The sequence below is a fragment of the Aethalodelphis obliquidens genome, unplaced genomic scaffold (assembly GCF_003676395.1).
Source record: "Aethalodelphis obliquidens isolate GAN/ISIS:26980383/991018 unplaced genomic scaffold, ASM367639v1 scaffold12, whole genome shotgun sequence".
Classification (NCBI taxonomy): Eukaryota; Metazoa; Chordata; class Mammalia; order Artiodactyla; family Delphinidae; genus Aethalodelphis; species Aethalodelphis obliquidens.
In genome coordinates, this window is record NW_020837956.1 from 21,175,046 (window position 1) to 21,190,097 (window position 15,052).

General features: G+C 38.5%; 1 protein-coding gene and 1 non-coding gene across 2 annotated transcripts in view; both read right to left on the reverse strand.

Moving 5' to 3' along the window:
- WDR43 (WD repeat domain 43) overlaps nucleotides 1-15,052 on the reverse strand; it is a 47,346-nt gene that overhangs the window by 20,189 nt on the left and 12,105 nt on the right. The window contains exons 4-7 of the mRNA XM_027113486.1: nucleotides 6,708-6,828; nucleotides 5,801-5,940; nucleotides 1,491-1,593; nucleotides 910-974 (exon numbers count right to left, since the gene is read on the reverse strand). Of these exons, the coding sequence (XP_026969287.1) occupies nucleotides 910-974; nucleotides 1,491-1,593; nucleotides 5,801-5,940; nucleotides 6,708-6,828 (429 nt within the window). The remainder of the gene's footprint in view (nucleotides 1-909; nucleotides 975-1,490; nucleotides 1,594-5,800; nucleotides 5,941-6,707; nucleotides 6,829-15,052) is intronic.
- On the reverse strand, nucleotides 6,227-6,311 carry LOC113624228 (small nucleolar RNA SNORD53/SNORD92). The gene has a single exon (XR_003434273.1). It is a non-coding gene; the product is annotated as a small nucleolar RNA SNORD53/SNORD92 (small nucleolar RNA).

A 15,052-nucleotide genomic window follows, 5' to 3' on the forward strand; every position in this document is an offset into this window, starting at 1 on the left:
TCTCTTCACATCAGATAGAACGACTTAAAACTTAATGTCTTAAAACTTAGGTCAAACCTCATCAATCCTCAGTTTAAAATCCTTCAACAGCGTACTACTGCCCAAAGAGAAATGCCCAAGCCCTTACCATGGCCCACCACTTCTGGGCCCTCAACTATACATTCCATGCATACATATGACTATATAAATAAAGGCCTCAAGTGCTACACATCAAAATGTTAAGTTACCTCTAGGGAGTGGAACTCAATGGAGGGAGACTTGAGTTTTATAATCAATTGTCTATGCATCCTGAATGTTTTAAAATAAGTGTATATTACTTTCATAATCCCTATATAGAACTGTAAAAGGAAGAGCACCAACTGACAATAAAAAGTTGAAACCATTTTAAAGTTTAACATAATTCTGCACATGACTGAGTCTCAGACCATGTTTATAGCACATGCAAGAGTTGGCAAACTTTTCTATAAAGGGCCAGATAGTAAATATTTTTGTTTGGGGGGCAGGGTGGGGTACATGTGGTCTTTACTGGATGTGGCCTGCAGGCCATAATTTACTGACCCCTGGTCTATGACTACTACACATCATATCAGCAACTCCCCTCTGTCCAACAAAACACAAGCATTCACTGATACACAAATGTGTGACAAATGTGTGACACTATCAAAGTTAGAAATTAAGGCTTCACCAAAGTTCACAAGCAAAGCTTTCCTACTGAACCAATTTCTTTTAAAATAAAACTTGAGTTCTCACTGGGAATGTATGTAGTCATATGGACAAAGAATTAAGAAGGCTTTCAGAACAATCTAAATGAAAAGTAACATAAAGCAAAGAATATTGAGGTGGGAGTATAAATAAGTAGCAAGTCAGGGAAGGAAAATAAATTTCTGACTTGAGAAACTTCTTACTTACCCATTTAATATGTGTTCAAAAAGATGAACTTGACCATCTCTGCAAACAACAGCTAACTTGACAGGCTAAAAGAAAAATGTAACATTAATAGGTAATATACTTCGGTCTACTCTAATAATTACTTATGAAAATCCAACTACCCTCTCCACCCTTCAAATAACAAGAGATAAATCAAAACAGTAAGGATGTTCAACTCTTGAATTTAAAAATAATCACTGCCACCAAAATAACAATTCAAGTAGTTGTTGTCAAGCCTATAAATAAAAGTTTAGGCTAAGAAGACAGCACAGTCCATGAGAACGCAGCACGGAAGTTAGAGGAGCTAAGTCGACAACCAAGTGCACTGGCTGACAACAGGGAACCAACCGGCAGGCCCACATGTCAGGATTACTGAAAGCGCCACTGCGCCCTGTCCTCTCCCCTCATGAGCACTCAATACAGAATCCAATGATTACTTCGAATAGTCTAAGATTTTTATTTTGTTCTCTCTTTCCTGAATCATCGAATCATCAAAACCCTGATTTTAAAAAATAGTATTTGTGAAGTCCAAAAACAAATTCTCTAAGAAACAAGCTATTTACCTCTTCTTTATTTTCTGACAAAGTCAAGTCAATATAGACAGGTTCGTCTGTAACTGTAAAAGACATCACTGCATTCTTCTCTTTGTTTTCTGAACGGACCTGCCTAGATAACAAAACCGATGATTAGATAATGAGACATTTAAAAAAAAAAAAAAAAAGGCAAACACCTGAAGGGAGTTACAGCAATCAGCTCCCAACAGCATTTTCATCTTTTGAAAGCTAAATAAGGTAATTAAAGATCAAAATAAGGGAAGCATTTGTGTCACTACCATGTGACATGGTTATATGGGAAAAGAGAAAGCACTAATGCATTTGTGGCAGACTTAAACAATGAGCAACGTTCTTTTCCATTAACCTATTTGTCTATCTTGATGGCAATGCCAACTGTCTGGATCACTGCAGCTTTGCAAGTTTTGAAGTGAGTTTTCCAACTTCTTTTTCAAAGTCATTTGGCTATTCTATGTGCTTTGCATTTCCAATTGAATTTTAAAATCAGATTGCTGGGATTTTGACTGGATTCACTTTGAATCTATAGATTAATTTGAGGAGGATTATCACAGCAATACTGAGAAAACAGAGTCCAGAAATAGATAAATAGATAGATAGATAAATGATCCTCACTATTGGCTGATTCTTTGAGAATCTGCCTACTTGCTAAAATTGATTTGTAGACCCCGAAATCACTATTTGTGGTGATTTCATGGTCTTTAACAGGTATACATAGAGCAGTGAGGCATATGAGCAGCCCAATGCTCATGAGGTTTAACAAGGCTATGCTCTGCCTTTTTACTTCAGCTTTCATACTAAGTATTCTTTTTCCAGCCTATTTAGCGCCACACTTCTTGCTTTTATGCTTTTGGTTGGTGATTTCACTATTTAAAATGGCCCCCAAGTATAACGCTGAAGTGCGGTCTGGTGTCCCTAAGAGTAAAAAGGCTGTGATATGCTTATGGAGAAAATGTTTAAGTTCGATAAACTCTGTTCTGACGTAAGTTAATCAGCTATGTGTTTGTGTGTATGTATATAAATAAACTAAGGTATCTTTAAACAGAAATACACATAAAACAAGGCTATGTATTAATTAGATGACAAAAATGTTATAACCAGAGGCTTGCAGAAACCAAACCCTGGTGTTTCCCCAAGGAGTAAGAGTTCAGTATCACTGAATCAGTGCTCCTGAGGACTTCATACAACATAACTACTGCAAATAGCAGGCAATTGACTCAACGTGTATATATGCAGCACCAATTCACTGGAGATAGTACTGAGAGTACTGGGACCACTGGATATCCAAAAAACAAAAACAAACCCATGAACCCCAATCCGTTCCTTGAACCATATACACGAATTAACTCAAAACAGATCACAGAACCAAATAAACACAGGACCTAAAACTAAAAAACTTCCAGGAGAACACTTTTGTGACCTTGGGTTAAACAAAGACTTCAAAACATGATCTGTACTTCATCAAAATTAAAAACTGCTTCGTTTCAAAAAAAAAAAAACACAAGCCACAGACTAGGAGAAAATATTTGTAAAGCATATACCTAATAATTTATTTATATTCAGAACATACACAGAACTCTCAAAACTCAGTGAGAATACAAACAACCCAGCAGAAAATAGGCCAAAATATTTGAACACACACTTTGTCAAGGAACATATCCAGATAGCAAATAAGTACTTAAAAGATTCTCAACATCAATAGTAATTAGGAAAATGCAACTTAAAACCGCACTGAGATACCACTACACACTTATCAGAATGGTTGAAATTAAATGACCATATAAAGTGTTGGTGAAGATGTGAAGGAATAAGCACTCTTAACGCACAGCTGGTGGGAACGTAAAATGGTACAACCACTCTGGAAAAAATTTGGCAGTTTTTTTTTTTTATTCTTATTTATTTATTTTTGGCTCAGTAGTTGTGGCATGTGGGCTTAGTCGCTCCACAGCATGTGGGATCTTCCTGGACCAGGGTTCAAACCCATGTCCCCTGCGTTGGCAGGCGGAGTCTTAACCACTGCACCATCAGGGAAGCCCCTGGCAGTTTTTTAAAAAGTTAAATATACACCTATCGTAAGATGCAGCCATTATACTCCTAGGTAGTTACCCAAGAAAAATGAATCATATGTCTGTAAAAAGACTTGTACACAAGTGTCCTTAACAACTTTATCTGTAATATGCCAAACATGTCAACAAGCCTGTAGACTGAGGTGGGGAGGGGGATTACAAAGGGATACGAGGAAACTCTTGGGAGCAATGCAGGTGGCCACTGTCTTGATTGTGGTAATAATCTCACATTTGTATACATATGTAAAAACTTAATTATGCTTTTGCTTTAAGTACATATAATTTATTATGTCAATTATACCTCAGTGAAGCTGTTTAAAAAATCTGGGCACAAATTTTAAAAATTAAAATAAAGACTGAGTAACAGAGTAACAAGCGTGGCTTACAAACATGATTCAAGATCAGTTTCTTTTTATTAACTACTGAGACTTTATACATTTACCAGTAAACAGTCTTTCAGTATTTTTGTGTCTAGAAGAAAATAAAGAGTTGATTTGATAAATTCTAAATATTTCATGCATAATAACTTCGTAGTAAAACAAGATTCATTCTAAAATTAAGTTACTCATACTATATACATGCTCAAAATCACTGCTATCACACGACTATACACAGCAGAAGCTGCCATTTTAGCACATCAACAGGAGACAGTACTTCCTCCTTGCAGTAATATGAAAGGGTTTTTCAGTTGTTTTTTAATTTTAATCTTCATTCAGTGGCAAGAAGCCTTCAAATGTTATTTTCTTTCAGAAATGTGTCTTTCAAAGGTAATTATAAGGGAACCCTCGGCTTGCTCTACCTAATAAAACAAAGTTTTCATGAATGGCCTTTGGGGGCAGCCTTTCAATATGCATTTTAATCTGTTTGTTTTTTATGGTTTACTCCTCTGTTACTAGGAAGCCTCAGGTATACACAAACTATCTTCAGGATCTTAAGACAGCAGAAATCAACTTTTCTGCTATACAAAAAATTTTGGAGCTGGAGACCCCTAGTCTCAGGAGCCAAAGAGGTGAGGCATTAAAGACTGAAGCACCTCAATAATGTCAGGAGATTGGGGTGGCCGATTTTAACTTTTTTGGCATTACTAATTTCTTATGTTAGGGATAAACCCTCTAGAACCAAAATAAGATATTCCAATAGGCGCTCCTCAAAAATGAAACACAGGACAGAAAACCAACACAATTTGATTATAAGAGGCAAAATTAGGAACTAAGCTGATGGTCTGGAGGTGAACAGAGGTCCACCTCCAGACTGACATGAACCTTTCCCCACACTACTACTTTAAGAAATACATATTTGATGAGTATCATTTCTGAGTATTATTTGGTATAAATTTACAGTAACTTTATACGGTCAAGAGCATGCTCAACTAACTGATCATTAGGATAATAAACTACTTCTATTTTTAAAATCTCTACGTATTCTGTCCATGAACATCAGGTAAAAGAAAAAAGTTAATTTCACCATTAGATGATGTTATAAAATCCAAGAAATTTCTTATTATTTCTTAAATTTAAAAACTTTTTGATGGCTCTTCAATACCAAATAGATTTTTACTTTCAAAAGTAGCTTCAGGGCTTCCCTGGTGGCGCAGTGGTTGAGAGTCCGCCTGCTGATGCAGGGGACGCAGGTTCGTGCCCCGGTCCGGGAAGATCCCACATGCCGCAGAGCGGCTGGGCCCATGAGCCATGGCCGCTGAGCCTGCGCGTCCGGAGCCTGTGCTCTGCGGCGGGAGAGGCCACAACAGTGAGAGGCCCACGTACCGCAAAAAAAAAAAAAAAAAAAAAAAAGTAGCTTCAAAGGGAATTAGTGACAGCAACCACTGCAAGGAAAGGCTACTGGGATTCTCAGACACAACCAAGGAATTTAAGGTCCTCAGTAAACCATCAAATAGGCATTACTGCACTAACCCTGACAGTCATCTCTTTCAACAAAATCAGAGATTTTCCTAAAAAAATTTTTTAAAAAGGTTTTTAAATTGCCCAGTCACAAAAATATTCAGCCCACTCTATCTCTAAACAAGCATGGAGGAAGTTCTATTATGTAATGCTCTTAAATTTTTCTCATAAACATCTGATTTTTAGGCAGGCTCAATTCCTCATTACAAGTCAATATAAAATAAATCTAACATTAAATACAGTAAAGCAAATTTCATATTCATCTTTTACATTAACCATATAAGCTATGACCGATTCTTTCAAGGCAATGTTACCTCCCAAAATCCAAAAGACTACATACCAGACATTAAGTAACCGGTCATGTACTGCTCCAGATAAGAAATAAAGACCTGTAATTCCATCAAAGGGTTGGCTCTCATTAGGAGGTCTGATAGTTGTGAACATAAGTGATGAAACCGGCGTTGCATGTCCCGTGAAATGCTAGAGAAAGTTAAATCTCATTTAGGAGAGGGTGTAAAGCAGTAACAAAAATTAAGAGTTCATATGTATCATAAACAATATACATGATACACATCTGAAATCAGAACTCCAGACTACTAAGGTTATTTGTGCTATATTCCTCTCACTTTAAAAGACTCCATCCAAAAAAATCTCAACATTAAAGCCGTCCCTTCCAACTCCCGTGAGCCTACCCCACAATCTTTACTTCTTCCATATTTGTGTTAAAGATTCACTTCATTTTATCCATTTTAAAAGGGGTGCCTGGGTGCTCAGACACAGCCAAGGAATTGTAGGTCTTCATGTTACTCTCAGTGAGTTGAAACCACAATTTTGAGGCATCATCACAGCACCAAAAGTTCAGTAACCCCTGAGCACACTCAAAATGTAATTCTAAATCTCCACAGCTAAATACAGTAATATACCAAATGCTGGATGCAAGCTAGAAATAAAAAATTACTATCATTATTATATAATTATATTATTATTGAAGAGAGTAAGATACTTAATTCAAATTCCACTCATTTCATTTTCCATTTACATTCATTCTTCCAATGCATGCAAAAAGGACATGTCTCATCTATTTAACAGATTTGGAGGACTACTTTTGTCTATTAATTGTACTATTTCATACGCTTGAAAATAACACATCTGTATTCTTAAAACAATATTCTTTGGCTCAGACTTCTGCCTTTCTCCATACTTACTCTAGACAACTGTTATGCTTACAACTAATTTGATTCACTCACTCTGTAGACTTCTTTGGTCTCCAAAATCCATAGTTTGATTGTTCGACCAGCTGAAAGCAACATCTTTCCATCTGGGCTGATACACAGGGAACTGACGCTGCTATTATCACCTTTCCATTTGCTGTATTGTGAAGAGAAATAAAAACATCTCAATGAATGGGGAGGAAACTTTACTCAAAGCAAAAAGAAAACAAAAGGCAAACTAGGAATTAAAAATACCACTCAAGGGGCTTCCCTGGTGGCGCAGTGGTTAAGAATCCGCCTGCCAATGCGGGGGACACGGGTTCGAGCCCTGGTCCAGGAAGATCCCACATGCCATGGGGCAACTAAGCCCACAACTACTGAAGCCCGCGCGCCTAGAGCCCATGCTCCGCAACAAGAGAAGCCACCGCAATGAGAAGCCCGTGCACCACAACAAAGAGTAGCCCCAGCTTTCCGCAACTAGAGAGAAAAAAAAAAAATACCACTCAAGGTTCTATGCCAAACTGCATTCCCTAAAATCCTGACTCAGGTAACCAACCTTGGACATATCATCAAGGTAATGCTTCCCCAATAGGACAGAGAATCTTAAGAGGTACCAGGAAATGGGTTAATAAGAGTTATAAGAATGTAAAGTGGATAGCTGTGTCTCCTGTGATCCATGGTGATCCTGTTAATGCCCAGGAAACTACCATGCTGGCTGGACCTCTACGTAGAACCCATCCTATCCCCTCCATAGTTCCTGCATTCTCTGGAAGGTTGAGAACTTAATTTACTTAGTAACACAAATGATCTCTCAACCTACAGTACAAAAAGATTATTTCTACCCCAAATCCACAAATATACGCCCCTAGCTGATAAAATAAAATAAATTAGGTAAAATGATTCCTTTCTAATACCACAAATATGATTAACAGCAAGAGTCTTTGTAGGCGGTTGCATGTGTTAATGCTATTTATAAGCAACAAGGAGCCTGGCTTGGCTATTCACTTATAAAATCAAGAAGTAACAGTAGCACGGCTTCCCTGGTGGCACAGTGGTTAAGAATCCGCCTACCAATGCAGGGGACACGGGTTCAAGCCCTGGTCCAGGAAGATCCCACATGGCATGGAGCAACTAAGCCTGTGCACCACAACTACTGAGACTGCACTCTAGAGCCTGTGAGCCACAACTACTGAAGCGCATGTGCCTAGAGCCCATGCTACACAACGAGAAGCCACCGCAGTGAGAAGCCACACACCGCAACGAAGACTAGCCCCCGCTCGCTGCAACTAGAGAAAGCCCATGTGCAGCAACAAAGAGCCAGTGCAGCCAAAAATAAATTAATTTAAAAACAGAAGTAACAGGAGCAATCTCCTTACGAAAAAAGGTTAGTTCTAAAGTGGAAGAAAACATATTGCTCTGCCAGTCACACTGGAATATGTCAAATTACTCATTTGGAAAAACAAAATTAGATTCCTGTCTTATATTACATACACACTAAACTTAATAAATTAAACCAAAACTAACTGATTAAAAGTATTAAAAAAATACTGGGGCTTCCCTGGTGGCACAGTGGTTGAGAGCCTGCCTGCCGATGCAGGGGACACGGGTTCGTGCCCCAGTCTGGGACGATCCCACATGCCGCGAAGCGGCTGGGCCAGTGAGCCATGGTCGCTGAGCCTGCACGTCTGAAGCCTGTGCTCCGCAATGGGAGAGGCCACAACAGTGAGAGGCCCGCGTACCGCAAAAAAAAAAAACAAAAAAAAAAACATGGAAACAAATGACAATGAAAACACGATGACCCAAAACCTATGGGGCGCAGCAAAAGCAGTTCTAAGAGGGAAGGTTATAGCAATACAATCTCACCTCAAGAAACAAGAAAAATCTCAAATAAACAATCTAACCCCACACTTAAAACAACTAGAGAAAGAAGAACAAAGAAAACCCAAAGTCAGTAGAAGGAAAGAAATCATAAAGATCGAGCAGATAGAATCAAAGAAAACAATAGCAAAGATCAATAAAACTAAAACCTGGTTCTTTGAGAAGATAAACAAAATTGATAAACCCTTAGCCAGACTCATCAAGAAAAAAAGGGAGAGGACGCAAATCAATAAAATTAGAAATGAAAAAGGAGAAATCACAACTGATACTGCAGAAATACAAAGGATTATAAGAGACTACTACAACTATATGCCAATAAAACGGACAACCACGAAGAAATGGACAAATTCTTGGAAGCGTACAATTTTCCAAGACTGAACCAGGAAGAATTAGAAAATCTACACAGACTTATCACAAGTAATGAAATTGAAAGCGTAATTAAAAATCTTCCAACAAACAAAAGTCCAGGACCAGATGGCTTCACAGGTGAATTCTATCAAACATTTACAGAAGAGCTAACACACATCCTTCTCAAACTCTTCCAAAAAATTGCAAAGGAAGGAACACTCCCAAACTCATTCTATGAGGCCACCATCACCCTGATACCAAAACCAGACAAAGATACTACAAAAAAAGAAAACTATAGACCAATATCACTGATGAACATAGATGCAAAAATCCTGAACAAAATACTAGCAAAGAGAATCCAACAGCACATTAAAAAAGGATCATACACCATGATCAAGTGGGATTTATCCCAGGGATGACAGGATTCGTCAATACACGCAAATCAATCAATGTGATACACCACATTAACAAATTAAGGAATAAAAACCATATGATCATCTCAATAGATGCAGAGAAAGCTTTTGACAAAATTCAACACTGATTTATGATAAACTCTCCAGAAAATGGGCATAGAGGAACCTATCTCAATATAATAAAGGCCACATAAGACAAACTCACAGAAAGCATCAGTCAATGGTGAAAAACTGAAAGTGACCACTAAGATCAGGAACAAGACAAGGATGTCCACTCTCACCACTATTATTCAACATAGTTTTGGAAGTCCTAGCCACATAAATCAGAGAAGAAAAAGAAATAAAAGGAATATAAATTGGACAAGAAGTAAAACTGTCACTGTTTGCCGATGACATGATACTATACATAGAAAATCTTAAAGATGGCACCAGAAAACTACTAGAACTAATCAATGAATTTGGTAAGGTTGCAGGATACAAAATAAATGCAGAGATCTCTTGCATTCCTATAAACCAACAACAAAATAGCAGAAAGAGAAAGTAAGGAAACACTCCCATTTACCACTGCAACGAAAAGAATAAAATACCTAGGAATAAACCTGCCTGAGGAGGCGAAAAACTTGTACTCCGAAAACTATAAAACACTGACAAAAGAAATCAAAGATGACATAAACAGATGGAGAAATATACTGTGTCCTTGGACTGGAAGAATCAATATTGTGAAAATGACTATACTACCCAAAGCAATCTACATATTCAGTGCAATCCCTATCAAACTACCAATGGCATTCTTCACAGAATTAGAACAAAAAATTTTACAATTTGTATGGAAACACAAAAGACCCTGAATAGCCAAAGCAATCTTAAGAAAGAAAAATGGAGTTGGAGGAATGAGCCGCCCCAACTTCAAACTACACCACAAAGCTACAGTAATCAAAACAGTATGGTACTGGCACAAAAACAGAAATATAGATCAATGGTACAAGACAGAATACCTAGAGATAAAACCATGCACATATGGGCACCTAATTTACAACGAAGGAGGTAAGAACACACAATGGAGAAAAGACAGCCTCTTCAATAAGTGGTGCTGGGAAAACTAGACAGCTACATGTAAAAGAATGAAATCAGAACACTACCTAACACAATACACAAAAATAAACTCCAAATGGATTAAAGACTTAAATGTAAGACCAGACACTATAAAATTCTTAGAGGAAAACATAGGAAAAACACTCTGACGTGAACCACAGCAAGTTCCTTTTTGACCAACCTCCTAGAGTAATGGAAATAAAAACAAAAATAAACAAATGGGACTTAATTAAACCTAAAAGCTTTTGCACAGCAACAGAAACCATGAACAAGACAAAAAGACAACCCTCAGAATGGAGAAAATATTTGCAAATGAAACAATGGACAAGGGATTAATATCCAAAATATACAAACAGCTCATGGAGCTCAATATCGAAAACACAAACAATCCAGTTAAAAAATGGGCAGAAGACCTAAATAGACATTTCACCAAGGAAGACATACAGATGACCAAGAGGCACATGAAAAGATTCTCAACATCACTAATTATCAGAGAAATGCAAATCAAAACTACAATGAGGTAACACCTCATGCTGGCCAGAATGGCCATTATCAAAAAATCTAGAAACAATAAATGCTGGAAAGGGTGTGGTGAAAAGGGAACCCTCCTGCACTGTTGGTGGGGATGTAAACTGATACAACCACTATGGAAAACACTATGGAGGTTTCTTAAAAAACTAAAAATACAACTACCATATGATCCAGCAATCCCACTACTGGGCATATACCCTGAGAAAACCATAATTCAAAAAGAGACATGTACCACAATGTTCACTGCAGCACTATTTACCATAGCTAGGACATAGAACCAACCTAAATGTCCATCGACAGATGAATGGGTAAAGACTCAGCCATAAAAAGAAACGAAATTGAGTTATTTGTAGTGAGGTGGATGGACCTAGAGTCTCTCATACAGAGTGAAGTAAGTCAGAAAGAGAAAAACAAATACCGTATGCTAACACATATATATGGAATCTAAAAAAAAGTTGTACTGATGAACCTAGTTGCAGGGAAGGAATAAAGAGATAAGACATAGAAAATGGACTTCAGGACATGGGGTAGGAGGGTGAAGCTGGGGCGAAGTGAGAGTAGCATCAACATACATACACTACCGAATGTAAAATAGTTGGCTGGTGGGAAGCAGCAGCATAGCACAGGGAGATCGGCTTGGTGCTTTGTGATGACCTAGAGGGGTGGGATAGGGAGGATGGGAGGGAGGCTCAAGAGGGAGGGGATATGGCGACATGTGTATGTATATGGCTGATTCGCTTTGTTGTGCAACAGAAACTAACACAGTATTGTGAAGTAATTATACTCCAATAAAGACCTATTAAAAAAGAGAAAAAAATATATAGGCAAAGAATACTCAGAATACATAAATAGCTCTTTGTATTCAAGAAAGAACTCCTTGAGTTTAAAAAAAACTCAAAATAAAAATAGACAAAGGATATATAAACAAGCAATTCATAGAAGAAACACAACTGTCAATAAACATGAAAACACCCAACCTCACCAATAATCAAATCAAGGAAATGCAACAATAATGTATGAAAACTTTTCCTTTACCCTCATTGGTTCCTAACATTCTTGACAATTTCTCACCAATTCCCAGAGCTTCAACACTCACCTGTATTCCTTATTCAACATCTACTCACTGAATTGACACACTTTAAAAAAAAAGACATGATCACCATCCTGACAAGCTTCCTGAATCTATTTCGCCACTGAGCACTGAAAAGGCCAGCACAGAGCCAACACCACCACACCCCTGTCCCCTGTTACTTGTGCAACCCTCCTCCATCAGCAGAAACTGGGAACTTGTTAGAATTCCCAAGCCCCAACCTAGACCTACTAAATCAGATCTGTAAACATACATAACATATGTGCACATTAAAGCTTGAAAAGCACTAGATCAGAAGATTCCTCTCTGGGAAATGCGACAGGTTCCAGAGGAATGACCTACACATCCTGATACTGAAGGCCTCCCAATCACTCTACAAATGAAGCCCAGCAACTGAGCCACACACCCACAATGGCTTTCCAATCAGCTTTTCAATGTTTCATTTTCGAAAACCAACAGGCAGCTGAGGATCTCCAGTCACTTGAAGAATGCCTTTAACATGAAAGAAACCAAAATCAAACAAAAATTAAAACACATTCTCAAGAGGGAGATGACGAAAAGTAAAGTTTAAATCCTATAATATCTTCAGAGAGTTAGAAAATATTATACACATGACAGAAACATGACACAACAAAAAAGAAATACTCAAAGAACGAAAAACAGCTCCCAGAGGTTAAAAATTTAGAGAAACTTAAAATTTCGATACAAGATTTAGAAGGTGAAATTGAAGCAATTTCCCAGGTAACAGAAGAAAAAGACAAAAGAGAAAATGAAAATAAGGTTAAGAGACCAAAAGGATTAGTCCAGGAGATATAACACCTAAATAACAGTATGTAGTATAAGAGAAAGATCAAAGAAAAGAGAAGGAATGAAATTATCAAATACACAGTATGAGAAGAACGCAGAGCATGAATTCCCAGGCTAAAAGGTCCCTCAAGTGCCAACATAATTCACTGACTGAAGAAAAAAAGCACAGGATATTTTAAAATATAAAAATAATGAACAATGAAAGCCAAAAAACCAACGAACCAATGCTTCAAAATCCTGAGGGGAGGGCTTCCCTGGTGGCGCAGTGGTTAAGAATCCACCTGCCGATGCAGGGGACACGGGTTCAAGCTCTGGTCTGGGAAGATCACACATGCAGAGGACAACTAAGCCCATGCACCACAACTACTGAGCCTGCGCTCTAGAGCCCGCGAGCCACAACTACTGAAGCCCAAGCGCCTAGAGCCCGTGCTCCGCAACAAGAGAAGGCACTGCAATGAGAAGCCTGCGCACCGCAACGAAGAGTAACCACCTGCTCGCCGCCAACGAGAGAAAGCCCGCGCGCAGCAATGAAGACCCAACGCAGCCAAAAATAAATAAATAAATAATTTTTAAAAAAATGCTGAGGGGAATTATTTCCAACCCAAAAGTCTGTATCTTCAAATTATCAATTGAGATTTTGCTTGTCTTCCAGGAAGCTATCAATTTGTGTGTGTCACCAAAAAGAAGGAATAAACCAACAAAGAGAAAAATGGGATCCAGGAAACAGAGGCTCCATCTGGCAAGAGAATTTTCAAGATGATGAAAGGAAATCTCAGGATAATCACTGGAAGAAGGCAGAGAAGTCCGCCAAGAAATAAATGAAACTGGAGGGAAGCCTCCAAAGATTAAATAACTGATTGATTAACTGATGTGTCTGAAAATAAATTGAGATTTACACTATTGCAGGAATGAGACTGAACTAATGACAGGTATATACAAAACTAAGCAAATGAACAATAAAGCAATTATAAACCCCAAGAAAAGCAAAATTCTGTGCCAGAATATAAACAGTACAGTCCAAGTCTCATCTGTAACAATAGTTAATTAGGCATAATGTGAACAATGAATACTGCTTAATCAAAGTGTGACATTACAATATCGGGAAAATGGGGACAGAAAAAGGTAGAGGCTAAGAACTAAATCCTCATCCTCTATAGTAGGAAATCAACAGATAATACCTAAAATGGAAAATAAACTCAGTTACCTATAGCATAAGAATGCCAAGAATGAAACTGGAAACAAAATATTGTATGAGACAGGACAGTTTGGATGAAAGCTCAGGCTGTGATTCAACCTATTTCTTAACTGTAAAACAGGGATGGAGACCACCTCGCAGTGTTACAAATACAATACTGTGTATAATATGTTGAACGGTGCCTTGAACATTATTAGTCCCTATGTGAAGAATGTGACTTGGTGAACTCTCATCCAGACAGCATTTAAAAAGTACAGCTGCAGGCTTCCCTGGTGGCACAGTGGTTGACAGTCCGCCTGCCGATGCAGGGGACAGGGGTTTGTGCCCCAGTCCGGGAGGATCCCACATGCCGCGGAGCGGCTGGGCCCGTGAGCCATGACCGCTGAGCCTGCGCGTCCAGAGCCTGTGCTCCGCAACAGGAGAGGCCACAACAGTGAGAGGCCCACATACTGCAAAAAAAAAAAAAAAAAAAATACAGCTGCATGGGCCCCACCCCTGACCTAGTGGATGAGAATCTCCACAGGCGTCTCTTTACAACTATGAGTATGGAAACTACCACCGCAGGTAAATGGAATGAACTTACTGAACCTCTAGGCAAATGATTATTCTCTGGCCCTCCAGCCCCAAACCCTCCTTAAAATTCTAAGCCTCTATCACCACCCCTTCTGCTGGGTCTTGCCTTTCATGTGTTACTTCAATTTGCTTAGAAACTCTAAAACCACTTCCCTCTTCTGAGTTTCTATTAACTGCACCACTAGACACCTAGTAAGTTCAGAAAGCTGTAAACTTAGTTACATTTTATTTAACTCCTTTCTTCACTCAATAGCACCCCCTCCCCCAATCCTACCCAAGATTCTTCTTGGTTGGTACCTTTTCCATTCTTTCTTCCCACTCTTACCATCCTACACCCGGACTATTACAACCACCACCCGGGATCTAGCTTCTCTGCCTGTGCACTAGCTCCTTCCCATATATTTTACACAGTGCTAGCAAATTTTCTTCCTAGAGCATTATTTTGGTTACTCTG